Below are 18,844 nucleotides of genomic sequence, written 5' to 3' on the forward strand. Positions count from 1 at the left end.
CATTAAACCGCTGCATGGCGAACTGTGAGACTTACAGGCCTGATCAAGCGCGATTGCTTGACTCCGGCTCCACCGGCTATTCACTACAATTGGGGTTGGCGTTTGTTAAGAGGCGCGCAAGGGATGATTAATGCCATGCCTTGCGTCGGAGACACGCTGCCTTGTGAGGCGTTTCGCTTGTCTGATCACTGCTGAACCGCGCTTCCATAGCAGCCTTTGTTCTCCGCTTGGGGCCCAGCTGCTTTTATTTGAGTTGTTTTCTCTCTCTCTCTCTTTTTCACATTGGCCATTGGAGCCAACAGCCATGAATGAGAGACACGTGGGTGCCTTACACGCAAATTACCTCACTATCCCAGAACATGTGTTGCCCACCTGCAGAAACGTGCAGGGCCCTTGGTCTTGTGGACATAATATTTATGTGACACCTATAGCTAGACTGCGGTGACAGCATGTGTGTGTGCGTGTGTAACGGAAGGGTTGTGAAGCCACAGAAACACAACTCCCTATAGAAATCTCATTTGGAGTGCTTAGTGTAATTTGCTAGCAGCCTCCAAGGCCACCTTGAATATCTGCCAATGAGAATTCCCACATCAGAAGGTCTTTAGAAATGGTGTTGATAATTGCACGTGGATTGCACATGCGTAAAGAATTTCAGTTTTTTAAATGTGTTGAATCGTGGGATGTAATTTCTTGACAATGTTCAACATAAAAATTGGGATAAACATTTTAAAATCAGAATTTAAATTAAATTCCCCAACAAAGAGAATAAACTGCATAAGGATAATTGATATATGAGAACACTCATACATGTATGTATGTTGAACTTCTTTGCACTGTATGTAGCCAACCGTGCTAGGAGGTGTGGGAAAAGAATAACAAACTAAACACAAAAGGCAGTTCTGAAGAAATTAGTTTCAATTTAGATTCAAAAGTGCATAGCTGCAGTGGCTCTCATACACTCAGATATGACTTTACTGATACAAAAGTACTAAAATATTGACCAGACATCGCAAACAAGACAAGTTGTGCTTCGTAAATTATTATGTATCAGCCAATTTTTTTAAATTATAAGTATATATTCAATGAAAATAAATCATTGTGCAACATGTCTACCAGCAACATGCAAAGTATGCAAAGTATATATATTTTTTCAAATGAGAGACTTAGGATTATTTTTAACCTTGCCTTACTTTTCTCTGAACTATAATTCCTGGAATTGACAACCTTCATATAATCGTCTGTCTCTGTCCTGTGGGAGAGTTTCAAGTTTCTGGAGCAATGTGAGTTGAAAGACAGCTATAGGGAAAAAAAGTGAATAAACATTTTTCAAGCGTGTGCTTGAATACAATTTTTATTATGATAAAGACAGTGAAATTAAACAGCTGTGAGCTGTTTGGAGCAATACATTACAACACCGTTGCCATTTACCAGCAGCGTTGTGCATGATGGATGATTTAGGAAAACACCGATTTCGACACCGGAATATCTTGGAAACAACACATGACTATGCCAAGAGGCAAACACTTTATCACTACTATGCCATCAATTCAGACATTTCCAATAGTTTGGGGAATTACATAAAATTCAGACCAACGTTTTACGAATATAGACACAAACATAGGCCAAGGAAAGCAGAACGTTTCGAGTACCGTATATGATCATGCACACGTATGTCGCACTTTTTTTTTACAAAGGATCGATTCAACAATATTCACAAGTGTCGCAGAGTGCAATGTTCCCAAACATTTTATAGAAATGTTACGCTGTTGGCTAATCACTTTACTATCAGATTTCCAAGGAGTTCAACGGCGTCATCACACTGTCATATGGAACCCGGAGCCGCATTCCTTAAGTGCCTAATTATCATCATTAGATTAATTAATTTGCTCTCAAATTACATTTCAACATGAACCGAGTTAAATATTTGCCGTGCTGCACTTCGGCCACTGATCTTGATCCTCTCACACGTGCAATGAAGGTCTCGAACGTTATAAAAAGAATTCAATGCAGCCACGCATGTCTTGCTATTTCTACATAAGCCCGCAATTATAATCTCGTTGAATTGATCATAACATCCTTTCAAAAAAATTATTTTAACCACCGTGCCAAATCTGCCATTAATACAGCAATTATACAACCGCCGTGAAGTATAATTTGCGGTATGATATCGCTTGCCTTTGGCAAAACAAAAATATGATATATCAAAGGCATCTCAATGCACACAAACGTAACCAAAGTTGCATTCTATTATATACATGTTATGTATAAACAAGCGGGTAAGGACAAGTTCATTGTAACAGCTGTTGTTGATTTTGGTTCCTGCATGTAGACTTCACACAGCCCAAATGGGTACCCACAACTTTATTACAACTATTCTGTCTTTTTCAGAAGTACCCAAGCTCTCCTCCAGCATGCATTGCTATAAAACAAATGTGCTTGACATTAACACAGCAATAATTCGCATGAAACATAGCAAGCAATTGCCATCACAAATTAAAACTTGAAGTTTTATTGTTTCACTTTTAGATGAATGCATAACCTGCAATGGGAATCGCAGTTCCAGTCTCTCTGATCACCTGACTTTCTTTGTTGCCTTGTGCCATCTCCCCATCTCCCACGAACGGCGTAACTGGGCTATTGAATGTAACATTCGACACCCAAACAGCCGTTGTGATCAACGACAATGTGCCATCGCACATTGTCACACACTGCAAATCATGCCCACGAAGAGAATACAACGTATGCTTGGCAGATTGGCTTTCCAGCTCGACTTGCTTTCTTCTCACGCCTCTTTTCAATTCTCAATAAAGTCATGGTTACATACATCTTGTATTCCGAGAGTCTCCGAGTTACATTATGGCGTATGCCGTCTGCACGTACAGGTGGTGTTCCCTTAGTGACGATGTGGCCAGCAGTGGAGAAAGACAAATCAGTGAGAGCAATGTGTAGAATTAATCGATGCTGCCTTGGCAGCGTTGTATCTGTGCATGACGTGAGATTGCCTAGTAGCGGCGTGAGGCGAGAGTGGGAGGCAAAAGGTTGGTATTGTGCTGCAGAATGTAAGCCTCCAATGTCGACAGACTACCTTGACTAAATATAGTTATAGTACATTTATAGATACCCCACTGATTTCTCATTACCATTTGTATTCCCAGCAGGTGACTGGATATTTTGAAAGAGAGGGCTCAATGTATTACAGAGGAGATTATTAACATTTTTATGTGAAACTAAGTGACTTTGAAATAAAATAAAAATTATCTATAATGCCTTCCTATCGTTTTGATGGGCATCTATAATTGGATCATTCTCCGGTTACTTTCCTGCCGGGGGAATTATTATTGGGTGACCAGATGGGAGCCATGTGAGTAGGGGCCTGAGCTGGATGCATGCTCCCACCACTGATGGATGTTAGTGAAGGTTCAGCTCAATATCTAATGTCAACATTCAAGTACAATGGACAAAAAAACGTGTCCCACGTTCTGCAGCACAGATGCCACATTTGATAATCCATTGTCTGGAATGGTTAACTTCTTTCGTGTGGACGCCGCTTAATTAGAATCGTGCATTTTGAAGTTGAAGAAATTTGGTGGTATCATGTCTTATACTGTTTTACTTGTAATGAAGATACGGCCGTAAATACATGAGAGTATCAATAGCGTGAAGCTGGCTAAGGTGTATAAACACATTTAGATACAATATTAAGGTTGACTGTGTGAAGATTATCCAAAATACAGAATATCTGATGACCATGGCCCTTCGTCCCATTTCGCAAGTCATAAAAGCTATATACTGCAATCAAGAAATATGTAATGATATACATGCTACACTGAAACATCTGGCTTATAATGAGACATAGCCGGATGCAGTGATAATGCATGATGTTCAATTTTTCATATCCAATATCCTAACCCAGTGATGGACATGTGTATGCTTCCCTTGCCATGCCACTGAAGTAAATAACACAAGCAGCATTATAATTTGATCCCCTTTAAATCTGTGATTACAGCGATAAGGAGTGTGGTTGCATCCCTGTAGTATGGTTGGTTTTGGGTACTGATACAAAATCGTTAAATGCAATGGCCCAAAGCTCGCAAGCAGTGCCTATGGTCGTGAAACGGTATAAGTAAATGGTGAATCCTGAGTTTGAAAACTGACTGCTAAAGCATATACAAATAGTCGAACAATTGTCAAAGTGTGGTTCGCAAAACACAGTGGGTTGTACTAACGTTAAAAAAAAAATCTGGAACAATTCTGTTTACCTTCCATAGCATAAAAGGAGAGTTTGGTAATTGTTGGCTGGTTGAAATACATGTTTACTGAAGCACGTGTGCTGTATGTTGTACATGTTAACATTGCAACGACAGTACAGTATGTTTTCCCTATTACTGTACTATCTCCAATTACACCTGAATGTACGATCTAATAAATGTTTGCATCGATACTACAGACAATTACTCCGTGTACAATTCATGTGTTTTCACCTTAATTGCACCTATGGAATTAAGCGGGAGAATACGCGAAGCATATTTGTTTTCTGAAATCCATGAATCGTGACAAATAAACGCCTATTGATGATTCTGCTTCCCCATATATAATGCATCATTCAATTGTCATATCATCCTCATCAGCCATGAAATAGGGAGAAAACCCAGAGCTTATTCACACAACATTCACTTTGAACCTTCATACAAACACACCATTTGGAACTATTTAATTTCTGAAAAAAATAGCTGAATGTATACAGCATTTTTGAATTGACATGTCTTTAAAAATGTTGATAATGTACGTTTTTTGCATACAAATGTACACACAACGCGCATATGCGAAAGCACGGATACAACGTCCAACAAATGTATGCTCTTTTTTTGCGTTTTCCAGAAGAATAAAAAAAATTGCAAATTAATGCAGCGATTGACATTTGTTCGTCGACATTTAAGGCAACATCGTTGGGTCAGATTGCAGCCCAATGCGGACAAGACGGCGTGTCGAGCGTGCGATGCGGATGTCGGTAATGCATGGGCTCTAGAGCCTCCAAGTGATCTCGCAGGTCGTGGCCACCCGATAAATGTTCAACTCTCATCATGCGTATACCTTTCCCATTAACATGCACAGAGAACCACTCAAACGGCACAATTTCTGCAGTTTTCATTGATTGGTCATGTAATTGTTAGCGTAAAAAAAAGATTGCCTGATCACTTAGTTTTTAGTTCTATTTAGAGCTTTAAACTGACATCGCAAGAAACGTATCCCATTTTCCATGCATTGTTTAAGAAGGGTGAATATACAAAACGATAATTTTGTATTTTTTTATTATTATTCTAACTACAAAAACAGAGAAAAAAATAGTTGACTTAATAGGAGGCAGATGGATTTGGCTGCATTAAGAGTGAGCAGACATTTACACAGATGTGTGTGGCGTTTTCTGGTTAACAATTAACATTCGGAGATCAAGGGCAACTTTGCTAGTTCTGAGTAATTAAGAAGCAATTACTGGGTTAATAACAGGTGAGGGTTAGGATGGGGGTCACATTTGTTTGTTTATTTTATAATTATTTGACAGTGACACGTGCCGTTGAGTTAAGACTTTAACCCCATACCTGGCAACTTACTAAAATTGAAAGTTTGTATTCCCTAAATTTGTGGGAATTTTATTTACAATGCATAGCACTGTTATTCATTCTATGCAATGTATATTAATTAACACTACTTAATGAGATATAGTGTGTGTGGAGCTTAAGGGAACACTTGCATTTCACCTCATTTATCTCATAATCATCCTCGCAGATTTACAACGAATATTTGCGTGAAGCTACTTTGGCCATTATTTATCTAAAGGGTTTCATTTCGCACCTCCGATTAGCACGGTTGGCTACATAGGGTGCGAAAGAAGTTCAACATACATACATTTGGCAGCATGAAACAAAAAAAAACGGAACAAGATATAATCTTAATGCAGAAGAGAAAGGTTACAGTAGATGATAAAACAGTGAAGTATTAGGAACTTTTTTTCTTTCACTATTTTTTCTTTCTTTGAAACAGAGGCCGAGATTCGAGAATGTAACAAACTAAATCGGTTTCAACCGCGCTCAGAAGACAAAAGTTTCCTTCAATCAAAGACGCGACATTAAATGCACGCATCTCTGGTGGTTCGCCTGGTGGCGGCAGGGAGGGGGGTGGGCCAAAGCTTGACGTGATCACTGCGGGCCTGTGTAGGGGAGCAACCACCAAATTGGGGGACATGAGACCAGCCGTGGCCACACCACGCCCCAGAGGGCTCTCGTCTTGGGTCGACTAATCTTGCTGATGATTTCCCCCAGAAGCCGTACGGCGTCGCTCAGCCTCCCCCCACCTCCCTCCTTGGGGAGGTGGGCGTCGTGACCGCAATGAATGGCCTCCCAAACCCCATCCTCACACGACGGACACGGCGCTGGTCTCTGCGCGGAGCGTGGCCACGACATCGCTGCGCTGCAGGCGCCCCAGCGCATCCAGCAGCAGCTCCTCGCTGGCTCCCTCGCGGGACGACCACCCGGCGAGGAGCGCGTGCGCTGGTCGCTCGCCCTCGGACAGCTCCGCAATCTCGGCCTCGGCGTAGCCCAGCGCGGCCGCAAGGCCCTTCCAGTCGGTGGCATCGTCGGCGCCGGTGCTGGACGCCCCCAGGAGCAGCCTCTCCACCTCCTCCTGCTTGTGGGGCGGCAGCGCGTTGTACAGCCACTTCGTGCCTGCCGCCGCGTTGCCTGGCAGAGCCGAATGGGAGACATGGTAGAGGTCAGCAAGTCCCCGCGCGCCACTGTGTAAGGGGCCGTCCATAAATGACGTCACGCGATTTTGGACGATTTTTGACCCCCCCCCCCCCCCGTCGTCACACGGCGTCACAAAAAGTCAGACCCCCCCCCCTCAAATATGACGTCACAAAGCTCTGCCCCCCCAAAATAAAACATGCTTCAAATCGCTTTAAACTATTGTCATTGTAGTGCGTATTTAATGTGGCGCTGCACTCTGATGTTGTAGGAGAAAGCATTTATTAAAAAGTCTATTTAATTAAGTAGAATGTGTTGCTACCCATTTATACTGCTGGGTGGGCAATTAAAAGGAGACCTGATGGTTCAATGAGCCACTCTGTCTACAGGAAAGCCACCCATACGGATGCTTACCTAAAACCGGATTCCCACCACCATCCATCCCAGAAGAATTCCCTCATCAAGACTCTATACCATAGAGCCCAATGCATTTCCGACCAGGAACACGTTGCCAGTGAACTCAAACACGTACGCCAAGCTCTTAAGGCTAATGGTTACTCCGACTACACAATCCGAAAAGCCATCACTCCAACCATCAAGAAGGATCCTGTTGAGGAGCCTCTCAAGACCATCACCTTACCCTACATTGCTGGGGTCACAAAAAAGATCTCCAAAATCCTGATTAAACATAAGATCCAGGTCCGATTCAACACAGTACATAAAATCCGTGATCTGGTCCCGTCTGTAAAAGATGTGGTTCCAGACATACAGTACCCTGGCGTCTACAAACTAAGTTGCCTCTGTGGTAGCAGTTACATTGGAGAAACCAAACGACATGTCTCGGACCGCATCCGTGAACATGAAGCAGACTTGAAACACGGTAGGACAAACACCTCAGCCGTGGCAGATCACTGTTACAATTCAGTGGGTTCACATGATATTGACTTCTCCAAGACAGAGGTTCTCTGTAAGCCATCTGGCTACCATGAGAGATTCGTTCATGAGGCGATCCACATATACAAACACAGAGACAATTTCAACCGAGAAGATGGATTCCGGCTTAGCAATCATTGGAAGGACGTAATAAACCATTTCGGATCTTAACTGATTGTGTCCACGTTTACGGTGACTTTCAGACCGCGTTCCACTCACTGACATTGACTATATATCTTGTATTCTCCGCAGGGAATGGATTCTTTGCTCCGCTGCAAGCTTCCTATCACCACTCTCCCATTGACATATTTCGTTGCTTCTTCTTAGTACCTTTCACGCGACGGTCAATGGTATAGTGTATAGCATATTGTATAATAATAAATAGTATTAAAGTGTAATGTTTAATACAATGTATAAGGTAATATATAGTATCATAATTGTATAGTGAATATACAGCAGTGTGGTATACAGTTGGGTGGGTAGAATAATACATATTGTAATATTACAATGTATAGTCTAAAAACATATTAGTTGCTGCGGCGCCATATTATTAACATTCTTTCCCTTTATTAATTCTAACCTTACTCCCTCCCTTTTGATACTGCTAATCCTGCATAATGCATGGGCATAATGACTTTAAACCCCTCGCCAATCCTCCTACGTATCTCACAAGTAGTACTAATCGCATATCTGCATTTCCCATAAATATGCTAAATTCCTCTTGATATGCACTCCGCAGGGAATGGATTCTTTGCTCTGCTGAAAGCTTCCGATCACCACTCTCCCATTGACATATTTTGTTGCTTCCTCTTAGTACCTTTCACGCCACGGTTTATGGTATAGTGTATAGCATATAATATAATAATAAATAGTATTAAATTGTAATGTTTAATACAATGTATAAGGTAATATCGTAATTTTATAGTGAATATATAGCAGTGTGCTATACAATTGAGTGGGTAGAATAAAACATAGTGTAATATGACAAGGTATAGTCAATAAGCATATTAGTTGCTGCAGCGCCATATTATTAACATTCCTCCCCTTTATTAATTCTAACCTTACTCCCTCCCTTTGATACTGCTAATCCTGCATAATGCATGGGCATAATTACTTTAAACCCCTCGCCAAACCTCCTATGCATTTCACAAATAGTACTAATCGCATATCTACATTTCCCATAAATATGCTAAATTCCTCTTGATATGCAAATAATTTTGTCAAGACGCTCTTCGCCTCCATCCCAGCATAAATAGTCGCTCCAAGCCTGGAGCGTGCCATTCAGACTCTGTCTACTTGACAGACCTGTTCTCCACCTGAAGACGGCTGCTTGCGTTGTGGCCGAAACGTCGTGAGAATTATTTTATTATGTTTTATTTTTATTATTTTATTACTTCCCTTCTACGTGACTTTACCGAAAGAACCAAGAAGTAGAATGTGTTGCCTATATTTATTTAAAGTTGCGCATTTTGATGTGACGTCACATTTCTCCAACACCCCCCCCCTCATCACACATCGTCACAAATGTCTGACCCCCCCCCCCCCCAGGTGCGTGACGTCATTTATAGACGGCCCCTAAAAATGGTGAAGGTGCCGCCTTGTGATAGCTTCATCACGTCGCTGCTGACAGAAGTACTTCCACCAAAGGGAGCTTTAGAGAGCCCCACTATAGGGTGTGTTGGCCTACTCTTGCACACTTACCAGACCATTACATCATAGGGAATACATTCTAAGGTCGCACTCGTTACACACAAAGTGCTTGCCACAAATGAACCACAATACCTCGCTCATCTCGTCAAGGAGCATAAACCATCACGCGAAATCCGCTCATCCTTGCAGCGGTGGCTTTTGGCTAGCCATTAAATAACGATGGTCACCGCATCGCGTGCTTTCGTGTGTATTTCTGCGGCCATCTGGAACGCTCTTCCGATATTGGGAAGCCACTGGAGCTATGCACTTTTAAATCTGGATTGCAAAGAATTTCTTAAGAACTGCTTTTTGTGTTTAGTTCGTTGTCCATCCCCCTGCACCTCTGATTAGCACGGTAGGCTACGTATGGTGCGAACGAAGTTCAACATACATCTTGGTAGTACCCACACTGTACCCAATGGCATGTGAAGTGGGGATCGACTAACTGCGGTCTACCCATTTATACTGCTGGGTGGGCAGAGGAAGGGGGATGTGAGATAGGTGGACATTGTTTCAATTGCTGTGGCGGGATATTGAATCGACGACATTGAAATTGCAAGTCCAGTGTGCGAACCGTCACACCACAGTAACATCCCTAATGTTCAAAAGAGCAACACTGAATCGTTAGTAGCACATGGGAAATGCTTATTAAGTACAAGCATATGTTTAGTAAGTGCTAACAAATGCTTGCTAAACACCAACGAATGCCTCTTTGGTCGGTGACCCTGCAAACAAAAACCCCCTTTAGCCAACGCGTAAAGTCCAATTAGCGTAATGTTTTAATGAGGTGCGTATCTTCGACTAACGTTTGTTGTTGGCAGTGTCTGCTTTGACAAACGCTTACTCCACGCAGTTTCCTGTTGACTCAATCATTTCCAGGTGCAACTGATTGCATCCTGATGTCCTATCGCTTCGAGTGCACCGCGGACACGTGATTAAACAATTCACACTCGCTTAAGCAAGCTCTCATGCAGAGCGTATGCCACACATTAGATGCCAAATAGCCACGGGGAAACAACACAAATACCCTTCGCGTAACGTTGTGCGATAACAAGCATAGCATTGATGTAGTATCACAACAGATGGAAATGTCGCCTGAACTGATTACATTGATAAACTGCATGAAGGCAAGGCATCGGTCTGTTTGTCCAGCACAATCCTGTGGAACATGCCGAAGGCAACGCACACAAAGTGTGAAGACGTGGTGTCACACACTGCCCGAGCAACATGAAATGTGGTGCAGTGTTAAATTCGGTGATCTGAATGCATTATTCACATGCAGTATTAAAATGGGATAATTGCATCACCCTATTTCAGCAGATCAATGGAGAAAACTACTCTAATCCCATATATCAATAAACCGCTATTCCATACCTGCACATAAATATAACGTGTGTCTATTTTCTATTGGTTGCATAGACTTTACAGTGCATTATTATCGAGCAGCATCCGTTTGAATTAAAGCATTCTTGGCCGGTTTCAAACTTTTGGGTTTCATCAGAAGAAGCAGGCTTTGGAAACAAATGCTGGCAGGGTTGCCAAATGGTATGAGCAAAATCACTCAGTCTGAGCCACTGGACCCTGGTCAACAAAACATCAATACATCTGGAGATACAAAACGGAGATCCATTCATTTAGTTACTAATTTGCCCCTAATGCTCCACAACATGATAGTGAGTTCATGTAACGTTCCACTCAAGGAGTGCTGTGTTTTTTTATGTCTGCTAAATACACATAGCACACAATTGACACATCAATATATGTTTTAAGGCACAATAAACACACCTGTCCTTTATCACAACAGCTCATATCCGATGGATACGTGCACTGAATGTGGATGGGATAAAGTGCGTCTAGCAATCGGATGAACTCCTTCTTCACCTGCTGCAGATTGAGGCTGCTGTTGCTCCTGTGCGTTTTGCACGTCCACAAACACACCGCTGTCTTGGTGCTGCTTCTCCCCGTCGGCCGCCTGGCTGTACTCGCCGCGCGCCTTGCTGCCCTGGACGTTCTTGCAGCTGTGCCACCTGCCAAACAAACACCGGTCAAATAAAAACGCCGGGCCAGTTCCAGGGGACAAACGTGTGCCCTAATGGTGTGCCGAAGTTACCCAGTGATTTTTTTTCTAATCTCAACTCAATGTTTGTGAACGTTTGTCCGAAATACAGTTGATATAGAGGGAATTAAAATTGGTCTGAGAATGCTGCAGTGATATCCCTGACTAGATCTGCATCATCCAGTCTAAATGGAGGGAAGCTGAACGCCACTGGAGAATGCCACCAGGAGCTCGGGGAAGGGCATGTTTATACCACAGGCAGGTCCTAAGCCACTCATATATCTGCTCAGTGGTCCTCCCATAGCCCCTCCTAATGGAAGCCTATATCGGGAAAAGAACTACATTGCATTGGCTCCTTCAAAGAGCCCTTCATCCTTACTCCCTCGACCCTTCCCTATCCAAAATTCCTGCCACGGGCGACCGCACAGCTGGCAGACATTAGAGTTTGCAGATTGGTACCAGCCTTGCACCCCAACTGAGCCAGGTGAACTGCATTTATATTGGGCCCTTTTAAAGCATGTGGGAATTTAGGATCAGCAAACCCACTCCAATTTGTTTTTTTTCCTGACATACAATATTGTTTTCTCTGTACGGATACCAAGTGTGTGCGAGTGCATCAATAAGGAAACAAACGCACGTGATGTTTTCTCATGTGTTTCTGGGTTGTGTGTTTTGTTTTTCTCTCTTTATCCAAAGCAAAATAGTTGACAATCAAACTTAGTTTCATATTTGATTTACAAAGGTCCCATGGACATTACGAGGTTTTGTATTTATTCATAAATTTTCTATTCTGTGATATTTCTAAAGGAAAGACAATGAAAATGTAATTCATGTTGTTAAAATGAACCGTCATTTAATTATCAGCCAGCACAACATTATGTGTCACTGACATTGCACCTCAGATGTGAACACTGGTTAATGATTTGAATAGCTACGTCACTAAAGGAACAAACTCATCAATGCAACGTTATTGCAATTGCGTTATAAGAGATTTATATTGGCCAGGGGACAATGTGGCTCAGTGGTAGATGTCATTAGAGGCAGACGGACGAACAAAGCTAATGCATTAACACTTTCAACCTCGATTGGAAATTGTCAAGAAAGGAAAGTGGGCTTGGGCAGGAAAGATTGCTAGAAGGGATGATTGGCAATGGACAATAAACAAACCCAGTGATGGAATGGCAGATGAGGGTGAGAGGACACCTTAGAGGATGACGATTAGAGACTGGTCTATGGAAGTGGACATCGCTGAGCTACCTCTGAAAATGTTTCAAATCACCTCTCATTCACACTCGGGTCACAGCACCTTTTGCACGTGAACAATGAGATCAGTTAATGTGTAGGAGCGAGATAGATTGTGGCATTGCAGGCATGCGACAGCGTGGGGAGGCTTTCGTCCAGTAGACAGATGATAAGATATGGGAAATCACTAGGCTGGGTGATTGATAATGTCTTTGATCAACTTTAAAATGTAAAGTTATCACATTAAATCTATGCAAAATCTTACAAAAGTGCCCCTAAAAATGGGTGCTTAATTAATGTGGCGGTGAACTAAAAACACCATTATACTGAAAATTGCCCCACCCGTAATGTTTCAGTTTTATTTATTAGGTATAGCCCTGTGAGCCATTCGGCTCTTGAATCGCGTGCAACCGCAACAAACAAAAAACAAAAACATGAACAAGAAAACATCTTAAAGTGACTATGCGTAAACAGAAAAATCCAGGAAAAAACAGCAAAATCATGTCACCCTAGGATTCGTGTGTTCCTGTATATGCTTGGCTTTTGACAATTGCTGTGTGCTTTATATGTTGTGAGATGTATGGAACAAAGTGACTCGGCTCAGAAAGGTGAAACATAGAAAGTGCTACTACTGTGGAACACGAAGGACATGACTGCACCCAAGTTATGTCTTTCTGTTCTCATTAAAATCCAGTGTCCGCTAACCAAAGAGGAATTGCAGAATGCACTTCAGCATGCTGCAATTCTATTTTCTTAGAACATCTGCATTATGTTTGCTTTGGCAGAATGGCTGGCATGAAAATTCAACAAAAGATATTTCATGAATGATTTCTTTTCGTAAACAATAATAATAGGCAGTGCGTAAAGCACAAACACATGATGCCACCCACAGCAATAGTTGCTCAAGTGCAACACATTTGCAATAAACTGCTGGCCATTGCCAAATGCACACTTATGAAAACATTAAATCAAATTGCGTGCGAGTGATCTCACGCAATTATCTAACTGCATGCACATATGTATGTACACATGCGTGCAAGCACCGTGCACAATATAAATATTAACATGTGTCTGTACGACTCTGTAGTAACCAGAGGATACCCCACGCTCACAGATAACTTATTCCACAGCTACCACTTCACTGTACATGCAAGTGTGGGTGTATCGTGTTCATGACCTCAGCACACGATCCACTAATCCTGCCTCCATTTCACTGGGCTGTGGGCGTGAGCCATCACGCCCGTCACCATTGTCAGTGTCTTCCACCGAGGAGAAGGCCCGAGGCACGGAGAAGAAGGCCCGAACCTCACCGCTTAAAGACGACGTACGCCACCAGTCCCACCACAACAGCCGCCATGATGGAGCAGTAGACGGGGATGATGTCGCGGGAATGGTCACCCAGCGGCTCTTGGCTGTTTGACGGCGTTCCGTTTGTCCCATTGACTGCGTGACCACTCTCCTCGGAGCCTTCCTCCTCTTCCTTCTCCTCCTCGTCGTCGTCCTCCTCGTCATCATTGGTTTTGTCAGGAGGGCTCTCATCTGGGAATGGATTTTCTGAAATGGGGTCTTCAGGAAAGGGGTCTTGTGGGAAGGGATCTTGCGGGATGTAGTCGTGGTCACTTGGAAAAATATCTTGGTTGCTCGGCAGTGAATCACCTTGCTCTGGATCTTTGTCTGAAGAATACACAGCACGGGTGTGGGGGGTTATTTTTGTATTATAAAATTACATGCGTATAAGTGTAAGCTTGCTTGTTAATTCAGCTTTGTTTGAAAATTCATATAAACAGATAAATAGCATAAGCTCTTAAGGCAGACCTTGGTTTTTCCATTCAGGATATGTTACCTCGAGAAAAATTGTCTGATGCTAACTATTGAGGTAACATTGCCGTAAACATGCCTATAGGTAATGCAATGTAAATTGTAAAATTTCTACATTTAAGTTATTTAAAAATATAATCGCAATTGTGCAAATTGTAGGTCCAAACCACTTGCATGGAGAAAACAAGTTTTCACTTTTGGTACAAACAGATCAAAGTACCCAAGATAATGAAATTGATCATGGGAAGGAACACATTTGACTTCGGTTCCACGTAAATAAAGAAAAACAACAACACTCGGCAGTCAATAAGCAAAAGAAAACAGACTGGCACGTTTTGCACCGCAGGAAGTCTGCGGTTGAACCGTTGCGTGCGACAACGGGACGACACTGAGAGGAGTCTGTGTAGCTCTCTGGAATTCCTCCGCTGATGGGCTCTGGGATCAGCCGAGGGCTCGGTGACAGAGCACGCGGCAATAAATCGTGCGCAGCTCCAGAGTGACAGCTCACTCGGCTGTAGCTTCCCGTTTTCACAGCTCATGGCAAAACCCACCGCTGTAAATAACAAGCTGTCAGATTGCATTCACGCAAGACTTCGTGCTGTCACAAGAATGCTGCAACCTGCCGCGATGGCTTACGCGCTATTTCAATGTTACCGTGGTAAAGCATTGCTGGAGAAGATTTACATTGTAAAATGAGCAGATTTGCCTCACAGGATATGCTCATTATTTTATAAAAAATATATATATACTCTGTAGATATAAGTAAAAAGGCAAAGGTGCAGTCTTGCAACTGCTTGCTCACCGCACCTCCGACGGGCACTGTTGGCTATGTACGGTGCGAAAGAAGTTCTACATACATGCACCAAGGCTGGCAGAACGGCCTCCACGAGACGGAGCTGTATAGCCCCTCTAGGAGGGTGTTTTTCCAACTCGACCACACTGGCCAGACATCTTGGAAGCGTTGCGAGTAGCCACACTTTACCCCAACCACGTGCGACCTACCGCTCGACAAACTGTGGCGTGCCCATTTATACTGCTGGGTGGCCAAGAGATTTTAGAAAGTTTCCCCCATTGTTTCTACTACTTCGCCAGCAGATCGAACTGGTGACCTCTGGATGGCAAGTCCAGTGTGCTAACCATTACCCCCACAGCATCATTCCATATATCTTAGTATCTTTTGTAATATTATTGGTCACACATCATGAAATACATACTGATGGGAGATTTAGTTAATATGACTTGAATAATTATATTATATTGTGCTTTTTTTATTTCAGTTTAGTAATTTTCAACATTCTCAGTGCTGTATTAAAATATGGTTTCACGTTATTAGTTTTCGCATTCAAATAATGTATAGGAGGATAATTTGGCAAAGTATAGATTACTTTTTGGATCAAAATGTTAAATTGGAACAAATACTGATGTTACATCATGACTTATAAAACCACATTGGTACAGTTTCTTAAAAATGAATTGCCTTACACTCGTATTAATTATTTAACGCATGTAATTTAAAATCTGTAGAAAATACAAGGCAAATTCACAATCACCCACGGACTGATGCATTCACAATATAAACATGTAACATACTTGCTCAAGAGAAACGTTTTTGCCATAATATAAACCTCACGAAAATCTTGACTTAAAGCTTTCGTGACCTCAGAAATGCATATTCTTTGGGTCTTTCGGTAAAGCCACGTAGATATCAAAAATAATAAAATCTAAATAACGACGTTTCGATCGCAACACAAGCAATCGTCTTCAGGTGAAAAAGAGACGATTGCTTGTGTTGCGATCGAAATGTCGTGATTTTTTTTTATCTACGTGGCTTTACCAAAAGACCCAAAGAATATCGCGAAAATAATGAAATTGCCATCACCGTACGCTTATACTCGCTTGGAACTTGACTGCAGCATGGCCACACATATAACTTTAATTCATCTTTACACTGGACCAGATTCACAATAGAACGAACACACATGTTCTGTGTTCGTCGTTTGTGTGCGAAGGTCATCCACGGGGAGTTCGATGTCAAAGAGTGTGCAAAGGCCCCACTGTAAAGCAGACTCTCCATCTTGGCAGGAAGAACTTCAACTTGAGCCTAAATTAAACACTCACCTCTAACCTCGTCTCTTCAGGACTCCACAACTCATGATTCATGGCCTGGCGCCAGCGGCAAAATTTAACTTAACCCTGTTGGGCAGTTGTATAACCCAGTGGGGTGATGCACTTTCTACTGAGGAGGCAAATTGCAAGCATTCGTCGAATTGGCTTCAATCTCCGCTCAATCATGCTGGCTGACAATATTAAGGAACACTGTCAAAGGCACAATGATGCCATTGGAAGTGTAAGGTCATTGTGTGACTGATATTACGTCTGATATTTAAAAATCAACTGCATTGGCTGATTTGGAAATGAATGAATGTGTTCCCTTGGGGTTGGGCACATCCCTATGAAATGTCATGTATCCTAGTCACCCTGTTTACTAGACGTAAAGTTAAAGTGAAATGTGTAAATAATCTTATGAAAAGCAAAGTATTGGATAAGTTTCAAGTTTCATTTATTTGGTATAGCCCTTTGAACCATGCGGCTCTTGAGCCCGGGTGCAACCGCAACAAACAAAATATGAACAGAGAACATCTTAAAGCAAATCTTCCAGAAAAAAACACCGTATTACAACGTTGTGTGCAAAAATCCCAGTGTGATGCAAGTCAAACAACAACAACAACCATAAGACAACTTAGATTCAAGCCATCAGGCAAACTTCTCACTTCCGCAAGAAACATGGCTTAACCATATGTTTTCGAAATCACCAAAATAAAGCTATAAAATACAAGGTAACAAGAGGTGGAGATCCGCTGATTAAAATATTGTCAAAATTGTAACGACGAAGGGAAATATGGGACAGATATAAAATTAAACATTTGCAAGACAGTCAATATAATTTGCATAATACAGATCATCATGCATCTGTAAAAATGCATCTACTGGACATCTGTAAAAAAATCTGCAGAGCTCATCGGATTTCTCCAGGATAAATAAACATTCTGATTCTGAGATGGTCTGGTATAACATTTACTGTACATGTGTATGATACAATTTTATTATAATGTAGTAGATAGGTATTTAATAATCTTAACATAGTCTGTAAAATATGCTTAGGATGAATGTTGTAATGCTACGTTTTACATCAGGAATGTCCATAAAAAGATAGACCATGAAGTATTTGTACAACAATGTACAGTGAATGACCTCATAAATATAAAAATATAAAATGCCAAATACATTGGCAGGCAAATGTCTCATCCAAGAAAATCAGGTTGTAAAATAAATGTCAAGTGCTGCGAATGGAATTAATGGATTTGAGATTTGGTAGCATTGTGTGATGTCATTGTGATGGTGATATCCGAGAAACATCTGCTTACAATGCACACAGCAGACATGTAGCGCTTACTAATAGACTGAAATTCTGGTAAATTGTTTATCATATTCGAATCAAACGGAAAATATTTGACCACCAAACACAAATCCAGCAGCGAAGTCTACAGGTTAAAAGGTACATACCCTCAACAAGCACACCCATCAAATAATCCTCCAAAACAAGCTATTATAAGATCGCACTCATTCCACACCAAATATTTGCCACAAATGAACCGCAATACCTTGTCAAGGAGCATAAACCATCACGCAAACTCCGGTCATCCACACAGCGGTTTTTGGCTAGCCATCGAACAAGGACGGTCACTACATCGAGTGCTTTCAGGTGCACTTCTGCGGCCGTCTGGAACGCTCTTCCTTCCAATATTAGAAAGCCACTGGAGCTATGCACTTTTAAATCTAGATTGAAAACTCATTTCTTTCGACCTGTTTTTTGTGTTTAGTTTGTTGTCCTTCCCCCGTCCCTCCAATTAGCATGGTTGGCTACATACAGTGCGAAAGAGGTTCAACATACATACACCACTAGTTTCCGTTTGCAACAAAAACCCTTTGCCACTGGTCAGCTATCCTAAGAGGCATGCACTTGCATCTGTCACGCTGCCCTCCCCTTAGTCTGTTCCCGCCAACGTCGCAATGCCTTGCGCTATTTGCATGCCAGACAGACACCCACACTGAAGATGTATGTGCCATTCCAGGGACACTTGTTGGGCTGATGCACCACCCACAATGGGCCACTCTCGTCCCGTCTGTGCCCCAGGGTGAGGCTGTGCCAACCCTCGCGTGGCGAAATGTGACACTGGGAACCAAAGCATTCGAAGGCTGGGATGAAAGGGGCACCACTGGGCAAGCGGTCCACAAGAGGGGCCAACAATCTAAGCTCACATCTAACAAATGCTCCTCCAAAACAAGCTGCTATTGTAGGTCAAACATC

The 18,844-nt window shown here is 42.2% G+C and overlaps 1 protein-coding gene across 1 annotated transcript in view; it reads right to left on the bottom strand.

The window, feature by feature from the left end:
* Positions 1–1,333: 1,333 nt before the first annotated feature.
* The window catches only part of LOC144720334 (tumor necrosis factor receptor superfamily member 16-like), a 42,648-nt gene continuing 25,137 nt past the window's right edge, over positions 1,334–18,844 (bottom strand). Inside the window, exons 4-6 of the mRNA XM_078597028.1 lie at positions 13,968–14,331; positions 11,241–11,386; positions 1,334–6,734 (exon numbers count right to left, since the gene is read on the bottom strand). Of these exons, the coding sequence (XP_078453154.1) occupies positions 6,409–6,734; positions 11,241–11,386; positions 13,968–14,331 (836 nt within the window). The 3' untranslated portion in view covers positions 1,334–6,408. The remainder of the gene's footprint in view (positions 6,735–11,240; positions 11,387–13,967; positions 14,332–18,844) is intronic.

The sequence above is a fragment of the Lampetra planeri genome, chromosome 1 (genome assembly GCF_965212315.1).
Source record: "Lampetra planeri chromosome 1, kcLamPlan1.2.h2, whole genome shotgun sequence".
Classification (NCBI taxonomy): Eukaryota; Metazoa; Chordata; class Hyperoartia; order Petromyzontiformes; family Petromyzontidae; genus Lampetra; species Lampetra planeri.